Consider the following 10,628-nt stretch of genomic DNA (forward strand, 5'->3'; position numbering starts at 1 on the left):
AAAAAGTAAAGAAAAGAAAAGAGGCCGGGCGCGGTGGCTCACGCCTGTAATCCCAGCACTTTGGGAGGCCGAGGCGGGCAGATCACGGGGTCAGGAGATTGAGACCATCCTGGCTAACACGATGAAACCCCGTCTCTACTAAAAATACAAAAAATTAGCCGGGCGTAGTGGCGGGCGCCTGTAGTCCCAGCAACTCGGGAGGCTGAGGCAGGAGAATGGCGTGAACCCGGGAGGCGGAGCTTGCAGTGAGCCGAGATCGCGCCACTGCACTCCAGCCTGGGCGACAGAGCGAGACTCCGTCTCAAAAAAAAAAAAAAAATAAGAAAAGAAAAGAAAGATGGGACACATTAATATCCAGAAACATCTACAGACTACAGACTGCAGATGGATGCTACAGACTTCTAATATGTGCCACTGCCCTGCGTTAAAATCTGAAGAACAAAGTAATCCCTTCCCCCAGATTAACTTTTTAAAACCACCGATCTGTACGTTTTTTAAAAGCTATAAAAATATTATTCTAAGAGCAGTAACTAGAACATTAGAACAATTCAGGTTTTAATTCACGAAACTGATCTATAAGTGGACTATTTTTAAAATAAATCTAAACTTACCCCTAGTGTGTTTTTATCCATGATTTTTATAGCTACCATCTCTCCAGTAAGGATATGGCAGGCAAGTTTGACCTTTGCAAAGCCACCTAGGTAGGAAAATGTATTATGAAAGCATAAGCAAGGACTCAGGCACAAACACCTTTTTATATATAATAATTTTAAAAGACTCTATCAAGCCAAATTTTCCTAGAAGTTTGTGGCTTTTTTTTCCTGTTGCTTCTTGTTATCCAATGTCTAGATGAAGTTTTTTTTTTTTTACCATGATAGTGTATCTCAAACTTTGTAATAAAAAAAAACAGAACTCACTTTAGAAATCTGCTTTATGATTAACCCTGCAATTAAATTTCCTTTATAATTAACACTGCTAGAACACAATATAAAGTTGCTGAGGCCAAAGACAAATTATATGAAACTTCCACTCAGTTTTAAATATTTGAGGCCGGGCACAGTGGCTCACGCCTGTAATCCCAGCACTTTGGGAGGCCGAGGCGGGCGGATCACAAGGTCAGGAGATCGAGACCATCCTGGCTAACACAGTGAAACTCCGTCTCTACTAAAAATGCAAAAAACTAGCCTGGCATGGTGGCAGGCACCTGTAGTCCCAGCTACTCGGGAGGCTGAGGCAGGAGAATGGCATGAGCCCAGGAGGTGGAGCTTGCAGTGACCCGAGATCGCACCACTGCACGCCAGCCTGGGCGACAGAGCAAGACTCCATCTCCACACAAAAAAAAAACTTTGAAGATAAGCAATTATTTTTCAAAACTGAATCAAAAGCTGGACAAATGTCTCCACTCAGGCAGCTAAAAGAAATCTCCAAATTAACATTTCCAAAAAGAACTTCCTAGTAGTCTCTCCCATGGTCTTCTTCCTTTCAACAAGGGCAACTCCATTTTCCCTGGTGCTCAGGCCAAAAACCCTGGAACCATCCTTAGCCCTTCTCTTTCTCTAGCACTCCAACCCATCAATAAATCCCATTGGCTCTGTCTTCAAAATATATCAATGGTTACCTTGGGGGAAAGCAGGCAGATACTCCCTGGAAACGGTCTATGTCTTGATCCGCACAGGGATATATGTGTATGTGTATACATATATATGTGTAAAACTCCACTGAGATTATTGCACTTTGCATATTTTACTATAGGTTATACCTCAATAAAAACATACACACATAGGTGTGTATGTATGTGTGTGTGTAAAATGTCCCACCCCTTTCACTGCTTTTACCACATCACCCTCATCCACACCACCATCATCTCTAGCATCAACACCTGAATTATTGCAATAGTCTGCTAACATCTCCCTGCCTCTGCTCTTGCCCTCCTTCATCCAACCTTTTATCTACCAAGCAGCCACAGCAACTCTGTAAAAACAAAGGTCAGATTACCCCTTAACTCAAAACTCTCCAATGACTTTAATTTAGAATAAAAGTCAAGAAATAAAAGAAGCCTGGGCGCAGTGGCTCACGCCTGTAATCCCAGCACTTTGGGAGGCCGAGGCGGGCGGATCACGAGGTCAGGAGATCGAGACCATCCTGATTAACACGGTGAAACCCCGTCTCTACTAAAAATACAAAAAATTAGCCAGGCATGGCGAGCGCCTGTAGTCCCAGCTACTCGGGAGGCTGAGGCAGGAGACTGGCGTGAACCCGGGAGGCAGAGCTTGCAGTGAGCCAAGATCGCGCCACTGCACTCCATCCAGACTGGGCGACAGAGTGACACTCCATCTCAAAAAAAAAGAAATAAAAGAAATATTTAGAATAAATTATTTAGAATAAAAGTCAAAGTCCTTGCAATAACCTACAGGGCTTCTCCTACTATTCTCTCTGCTTGCTCCACTTTTTCTTACTGAAGTAGGTAGAAGAATTTTAAAACTGTGTGGGTTAGACGAAAAAGCTCACACCTACCCAAATAATCTATACTCTCAAACAGTTGATCTATCCACTGCCTCCAAAAAAAAATAACAATTACCTGTCCCAATAGTTTCATGTAATTCATAATATTTGAGAAGTTCATCATAATCTTTCATAGTCCTCTTGCAAGTTTATTTGGAATTAGAAAAAGAACCTAGAAGACAGAGAGTACATAATCAATAAAGGAAATAATACCGGATCATCTCCTCCATTCTTGTAACTGCAAATCTAAATAAGTCTTATGCATTTACACGATACTGAGAAAACTGATTATTGGTCATATGAAAAAAAGGATTCCTATCTCACACCATACATAAAAATGAATTCCAGATAGACTTAAAAAGTATGAAACATAAACCTTTACAACTTGTTAAAGAATATTGTCATTATTTCAGGATAGGAGAGGATCACTTAAATAAAGTACTAGTAATAATAATGAAAAAAATTAATATATTAAACAACATTAAAATTAAGAACTTCAGCTGGGCACAGTGGTGCATGTGTTGTCAGCCACTTGGGAGGACAGCTTGAGCCCAGGAGTTCGAGGCCAGCCTGGGCAACATAGCAAGACCACATCTATAAAAAAAATAAAAAATAAAAATAAGCACTTCTATACAACCAAAGACACCATCAAAAAAAGAAAACCATAAATGTGAGAAGATACTTGCAACAAATATAACAGTGGATGTACATAGGAAACACATAAACTCTGACAAAATAAGAAAAACTCAACAGCAAAATAAGCAAATGATACAAAAAACTTTTCTCAGCCGGGCATGGTGGTTTACGCCTGTAATCCCAGCACTTTGGGAGGCCAAGGCAGGCAGATCACGAGATCATGAGTTCGAGACCAGCCTGGCCAACATGGTGAAACCCCATCTCTACTAAAGATACAAAAAATTAGCCAAGCGGGGTGGCGTTCACCTGTAATCCCAGCTACTTGGGAGGCTGATGCAGGAGAATCGCTTGAACCCGGGAGGTGGAGGTTGCAGTGAGCCGAGATCGTGCCATCGCACTCTAGCCTGGGCGAAACAGCCAGACTTTGTCTCAAAAAAAAAAAAAAAAAAAAAATTTTCTCAAACACAAATGGCCAACAAAAACATGAAAAAGGGTGTCTCTGAGCCTACTCTGGCTCGGGAGGCTACCTGAAGAAAAAATAATTAAAAAAAAAAAAAGACACGAAGCTGGGCAAGGTGGCTCACACCTGTAATCCCAGCACTTTGGGAGGCTGAGGAGGGTAGATCACCTGAGGTCAGGGTTCGAGACCAGCCTGACCAACATGACAAAACCCGTCTCTACTTAAAATACAAAAATTAGCCAGGCATGGTGGCAGGAGCCTGTAATCCCAGCTACTTGGGAGGGTGAGGCAGGAGAATCACTTGAACCTGGGAGGTGGAGGTTGCAGTAAGCTGAGATTGTGCCATTGCACTCCAGCCCGGGCAACAAGAGTGAAACTCCGTCTCAAAAAAAAAGGCCAGGTGCAGTGGCTCACGCCTGTAACCCCCGCACTTTGGGAAGCCGAGGCAGGTGGATCACAAGGTCAGGAAATGGAGACCATCGTGGCTAACACCATAAAACCCTGTCTCTGCTGAAACTATAAAAAATTAGCCAGGGGTGGTGGCACGCACCTGTAGTTCCACCTACTCGGGAGGCTGAGGCAGGAGGCAGAGGTTGCAGTGAGCCGAGATCACGCCACTGCACTCCAGCCTGGGCAACAAGAGCGAAATTCCATCTCACAAAAATAAATAAATAAATATATATATAAATAAATTAGCCAGGCCTTGTGGTGTGCACCTGCAATCCCAGCTACTCGGGAGGCTGAGACAGGAGAATTGCTTGAACCCAGGAGGCAGAGGTTGCAGTGAGCCAAGATCACGCCGCTGCACTCCAGCCTGGGAGACAGAGCAAGATTCTGTCTCAAAAAATAATAATTACTATTATTATTATTATCTATACTAAATACTGAAATAAAAATAAGCAACAGTGGTTTCTGAGAAGGTAACATTTAAGCCAAGCTCTAATTCAAAGGATGAGAATTGAGAAAATCAGCCCTGCCAGTAATCAGACTGTGATATTCCTATCAAAACTTGAACAATGGTTTCAATAGAATCTGAACATAATCATATAAACAATGTTTCCATACAAGGCTGTTAAAATAAAGATCCTTTATTTGACTGACGTCATTGTCTTCAATGACATCCTCAGGCCCACCTCATTCTTCCCTCATTCTGCCCCTTTCAACTCACTCTGAGACTACCCAAAATTCTCAAGAGTATGGTTTCTCTTGCTGCAGCAAACTAAATACATCTAATGATTTTTACTACAGATGTGGTCTTTGGTCTGTAGGCCTTAACAGTCATAGCCCACAAAGAATTAGAGGGAGAATATTCCAGAAAGAGGGAATTTAGGTGCAAAGATCCTAGAGGAAGTAAAAGTTGACAGGTACTGAACTGAGGCTGCTTTTAGAGGTAACAGGTGATGGAAATGCAGCTCTGGAGCTGGGACAATTGGTTAGCCATGAGGTGAAGGAAAAAAAAAACACACATTGGATCTCTATCTCACACCATACAAAATCAGTAACAGTTGTAAAGACTTAAAAGCAAAAGACAAATATTTGAAATGTTGAGAACATAGATAGCTAAGGTCTTCCCCATACCAAACCTACAGCTAGGAGTGGCAAAAGGAAGAAGCGTAAAGATAGCTGGGCATGGTGGCTCATGTCTGTAATCCCAGCAATTTGGGAGGTCAAGGCAGGAGGATTGCTTGAGGCCTGGAGTTCAAGACAAGCCAGGACAATATAGCAAGACCTTGTCTCTACTAAAAATAAAAAACAGCCAGGCGCAGTGGCTCACACTTGTAATCCCGGCACTTTGGGAGGCTGAGGCAGGCGGATCACCTGAGGTCGGGAGTTCAAGACCAGCCTGACCAACATGGAGAAACCCCGTCTCTACTAAAAATATAAAAAATTAGCCAGGCGTGGTGGCCCATGCCTGTAATCCCAGCTACTAGGGAGGCTGAGGCAGGAGAATCACTTGAACCCGGGAAGCAGAGGTTGCGGTGAGCCGAGATCGTGCCACTGCACTCCAGCCTGGGTAACAAGCGAAGCTGTGTCTCAAAAAAATAAATAAAAATTAAAATCTAGTCGAGGCCAGGTGCAGTGGCTCACGCCTGTAATCCCAGCACTTTGGGAGGCTGAGGTGGGTGGATCACTTGAGGCCAGGAGTCACATGCCACCACTCCTGGCTAGTTTGTTTGTTTGTTTGAGATGGAGTCTCGCTCTGGTCCTGCGCCTCCCAGATTCAAGCTATTTTCCTGCCTCAGCCTCCCAAGTAGCTGGGACTACAGGCGAACAACACCATACCCGGCTAATTTTTGTATTTTTAGTAGAGATGGGGTTTCGCCATGTTGGCCAGGCTGGTCTCAGACTCCTGACCTCAGGTGATCCACCCTCCTTGGCCTCCCAAAGTGCTGGGATTACAGGCGTGAGCCATCGCCCTGGCCAAGCAAGCCTGTTTAAGCCTCAAATTGATGAGTGGCAGGTGCCACGTAAACTACCTTCAAATTCTCTGTTCTTCACCCTGCCCTCATCCAGAACTGAGTGACTAGCATGTTACTAAGCCTTAATAATGGCCATGAATTTGGAAGACCTAGAGTGTGAGTTCAACCTCAGAAGTGTGGTGAGCTTATAAAGGAAGACAGAGCTTAATAAGAGAAGGCCCTTCATACAATGATGAGTAGTCTTCTTAAAATTGAGGTGGAAAAAAATCTGAATGAACTTATCAAAACCCCAAAAGCCACAAAGGACATTTAAAAAATATCATTTTTCTATGCCTGAAATACTGATTCCATGAATCATTTTACTTGGAGAGAAAAAGAAAATTATCATCAGCAAGTAAAAAACGGCTGGGCACAGTGGCTCCCGCCTGTAATCCTAGCACTTTGGTAGGCCAAGGCAGGTGGATCACCTGAGGTCAGGAGTTCGAGACCAGCCTGACCAACATGCAGAAACCCCGTCTCTACTAAAAATACAAAAATTAGCCGGGCGTGGTGGTGCACACCTGTAATCCCAGCTGCTAGGGAGGTTGAGGAAGGAGAATCGCTTGAACCCAGGAGGTGGAGGTTGCAGTGACCCGCGATCACGCCACTGCACTCTGGTCTGCATGACAGGAGTGAGACTCCAGCTCAAAAACAAACAAAAAAAATTTGGTCAATGAATAGAAAACTAGAGCAGAAGCTTTAGAAGGAAAAATATCAACACTCAAGAAAAAAATTAAATCAGCTTTAAAAAACAGGGTTCAGTCTTCAACATCAAAGCAGAAATAGCACACAAAAAGATAACATGCAAAATGACATTCTGATAAAATAAACAATATTAAGCCATTTCCTAGGAAGAGATCACACTGGACCCAACTTAATAAGTAGGTTGAACATTTAACCTAACGAAATCTGCATGAACACAGTAGGCAAACATTAGAAGAAGCAAGGTCAGGTCCCAGTACTGAGGGAAAATTGTTGATAGAAAATGAAACATTCTGCTTCCACTGGAGTAGAAAAAGTTACTCAAGGCAAGGAGATATCACAGAGGACAAATTTATTCTCACTGGGCACCTGAAGGCACAGGATTAAATACTTTAAACAGCAACACTAATTCAGAAATATTTTAAAGGGCATTTGTCAGTGGGGCAAATGTGGGGATAAACTGGAACCTCATCCTAAAAACAAACAGGAACCATAGGACTAAGAAATTCCAAAAGGCAATAAAAACAGTAAAAGTATAGAGGTCAACCTAAGGCTCAGAAATCTTTGGAATCCTGATACAGAAGAAGAAAGAGAGCAGGAGAATGGAAATGGAGGAACACTGGACTATAAATCTGAATGCACATGTTTACATTCCATGCAAAGGACTGGGCTATTTCAAATTGTCACTCAGAAAGAGAAAGCAATTTGTAAGATGCTGGAATTCACTTCCCAGATTAGGGATTTAAGAGTGTCATAATTAACTTAATAGACTTCTTCCAAAAGAGTTATAAACATCCCAGTCATGGCCCCTGGAAAACTAGCAGAGATGGGCAAGTTGTCTATTTAACAACTAAGGTAAGACTGAAGCCATGCACTTTTTTTTTTCTTTCTTTCTTCCATTTTCTCTATCTACCCCCTTCTCTCAAATTACATCATGTCTTTGGATGAGTAATACCAATGTGGGCCTAGACTATAGCTACTGAATCAAGGGAATATCATTGTTGCTGCTGTGTGAGAAAACTGGTGCTTACATTACAAACTGCTACACTAATAGCAGATTATACTTGATTTGTAAATCTTTGTGAATGTGGAGCTGGTTCTAAATATTCTCATGTGCCCTGTTTATCCTCTAGAGTTTGTTAATATAGAATACAGAAAAGCCTTGAGAACAGAGTAACCCAACTTTGTAGCTGCTGAAGGAGGTATATTATCAGTCAACGCGGAAGACAGCCTCTCAACTGTGAATAAAGAAGGAAATTAGACCCCAATCAGACACCTGAGTGCCCTTCTGGGCTTGACTAAATAAATAGAAGAATTGGGGGTCTATATAATTGGGTTTTGTTTTTGTTTTTGTTTTTTTTTGAGACGGAGTCTCGCTCTCTTGCCCAGGCTGGAGTGCAGTGGCGTAATCTCGGCTCACTGCAACCTCCGCCCTCTGAGTTCAAGCAATTCTGCCTCAGCCTCCCAAGTAGCTGGGATTACAGGTGTGCGCCACCACGCCCGGCTAATTTTTTGTATTTTTAGTAAAGATAGGGTTTCACCATCTTGGCCAAGCTGGTCTTGAACTCCTGACCTCACAATCCATCCGCCTCGGCCTCCCAAAGTGCTGGGATTACAGGCGTGAGCCACCGCGTCCGGCCTATAATTGGGGTCTTTAACTTCTCAGAAGAGCAAGGAATTGGGATAATGAGAAGACGTTTATGGTTAAATTTTAAAGGATAGCAACAAATTGGGGGCATTTTTTAACAATATTATTTGGGCTATTCTATTACTTGCCGCATAAATACATTTACCTTATCTACAGAGCTTGGAAAGACACTGATGCTGAGGATAATTTCAAACAGGAAGTAGAATACAGAATGGTTTTTTGGGTTTTGTCTGTTTATTTGCTTGAGACAGGGTCTCGTTCTGTCACCTAGGCTGGAGTGCAGTAGCTAGATCTCGGCTCACCGCAACCTCCGCCTCCTGGGTTCCAGAGATGCTCGTGCCTCAGCCTCCCCAGTTGCTGGGATTACAGGCATGTGCCACCATGCCCGGTTATTTTTTTTTTATTTTTATTTTTTGTATTTTTAGTAGAGACGGGGTTTCGCCATGTTGGCCAGGCTGGTCTAGAACTCCTGGCCTCAAGTGATCCGCCCACCTCGGCCTCCTCAAGTGCTGGGATTACAAGCGTGAGCCACCACGCCGGGCTCAGAATGGTTTATAATGTGGCCTGTAACACATTTAATTAGCATCCTGCCCTGCTCCCTTGCAAAGGCTTCTGGGAGCACCAACAATGAGGCACTCATTGGGATTGATCTGCCCATCTAGTTGGTCCACAGTAGTTACACAGAAAGGACAGACCCTTGGGAGAAACAAGCCCACGAAGGCCCAGTAAGGGCTTTTCTGATTTTTCTGATTTTCTAGCCAGACTCCATGGGAAACAGAAACCAAAATTTAAACCAAAGTTAGGAACACTGGCCTCTAAACAACAATCCAGGCTCCTGATACTCACCTCATTCCACTAACAGAGGAGAACTACCAAAGGTAATTACCCGTCCTAAGTGCTAGGGACCTGATTCCTCTCTTGGGCAGCCTTCCCTGAGTCTACCCTTTCCAGCTCCCACAACCCTACACCAGGTTTCTTGGTGGGAGCAATCCTGCTGCTCCTATTACTGATACAGCATTCGGTGAAAATTCCCCTTTTAGGCCGGGCGTGGTGGCTCACGCCTGTAATCCCAGCACTTTGGGAGGCCAAGGCGGGCGGATCACCTGAGGACACGAGCTGGAGACCAGCCTGGCCAACGTGGTGAAACCCCGTCTCTACTAAAAATACAAAAAATGAGCCGGGCGTGGTGGCGGATGTCTGTAAGCCCAGCTACTCGGGAGGCTGAGGCAGGAGAATCGCTTGAACTTGGGAGGCGAAGGTTGCGGTGAGCCGAGATCGCGCCATTGCACTCCAGCCTGGGCAACAAGAGCGAAACTCCATCTTGAAGAAAAAGAAAAAAAAAATCCCCTTTTAGTGTGAGCCTCTGAAGCCACTACTTCGGGGAGATGATAGGAGAGGATGGATTTGAACTCTGAAAAGGTAGTGATAACACATCTCCTTTTTTATTGGACTGCCCCAGTAAACTGAGTTGTACAAACAGAAAAAACTCGAAACCCTTCTGTCAACTTTTTTCGCGGGGAAGAGTCACGGAAACTGGAAACGGGAAATGGGAATTCACGTCTATCGCAGCCTCCTAGGTGGCAAACGCTTAGCCTGAACACCTCTTCAATAACCCTGTTAAGTAGACACGGTCATTATCCCCACTTACGGAGGAGAAAACCGCGGGTCGGAAAGGTCAAATATCTTATCCAGGGAACAGGGCTGGTAAAGCGCGGGGCTCCGATGAAATCCTCCAGTCTCCCGAGAGCCAGGAGCAAACTGGGTTTGGGCCGCTGCGCCCCGCACAACCCAGACCCCAGCCATCAACTGCGACTGCGGCGGGCAGGCGGGAGAACTGACCTGAGGGGCGGAGGGCACGGCTGGGCGGCGCCCGACAGAAGGACAGGGGCCTGCTGTCCTGAGAGACGCGGCTGGTACAGCGTTCCTAAGAATCTTTTCGATCGCCGGGTTGTGGCCGCTTCCGCCCGCCAAGGGAATCAAATCTCCCGGGCCGGAAGGGGCGGGGACGCGGCGGGGGCGCGCGCGGCGCCGGATCCCAGGGAAGCGGACGCGCACGGCAGGCGGGGGCGCGCACAGTGCCTGGGGGTTCGCACCGGGGCAACGGCTCGCGGTCGCTGTGGAGCCCTGAAAGGGATGGCCGGGAGGTCCACTGGGCTGCGAGGGGTGACTTGAGGCCTTGGTCTTGCCCCGGAGGGCACGTGATGGTTTTCCAGGTGGTGTG

The 10,628-nt window shown here is 45.0% G+C and overlaps 1 protein-coding gene across 12 annotated transcripts in view; it reads right to left on the reverse strand.

Annotated features, from left to right (window-relative positions):
- MELK (maternal embryonic leucine zipper kinase) overlaps nucleotides 1-10,419 on the reverse strand; it is a 115,449-nt gene extending 105,030 nt beyond the window's left edge. For 3 of the 12 annotated variants that reach the window (XM_055351554.2, XM_055351556.2, XM_055351555.2), the window contains exons 1-3: nucleotides 10,056-10,359; nucleotides 2,579-2,674; nucleotides 612-697 (exon numbers count right to left, since the gene is read on the reverse strand). In XM_055351554.2, the coding sequence (XP_055207529.1) occupies nucleotides 612-697; nucleotides 2,579-2,636 (144 nt within the window). In that variant the 5' untranslated portion in view covers nucleotides 2,637-2,674; nucleotides 10,056-10,359. Of the gene's footprint in view, nucleotides 1-611; nucleotides 698-2,578; nucleotides 2,675-10,055 lie in introns of all 12 variants that reach the window. The other 9 variants (XM_063696237.1, XM_031014877.2, XM_063696235.1 and 6 more) reach the window with 8 other exon arrangements.
- Between the last annotated feature and the right edge of the window lie 209 nt (nucleotides 10,420-10,628).

This window comes from Gorilla gorilla, chromosome 13 (assembly GCF_029281585.2).
Source record: "Gorilla gorilla gorilla isolate KB3781 chromosome 13, NHGRI_mGorGor1-v2.1_pri, whole genome shotgun sequence".
Lineage (NCBI taxonomy): Eukaryota > Metazoa > Chordata > Mammalia > Primates > Hominidae > Gorilla > Gorilla gorilla.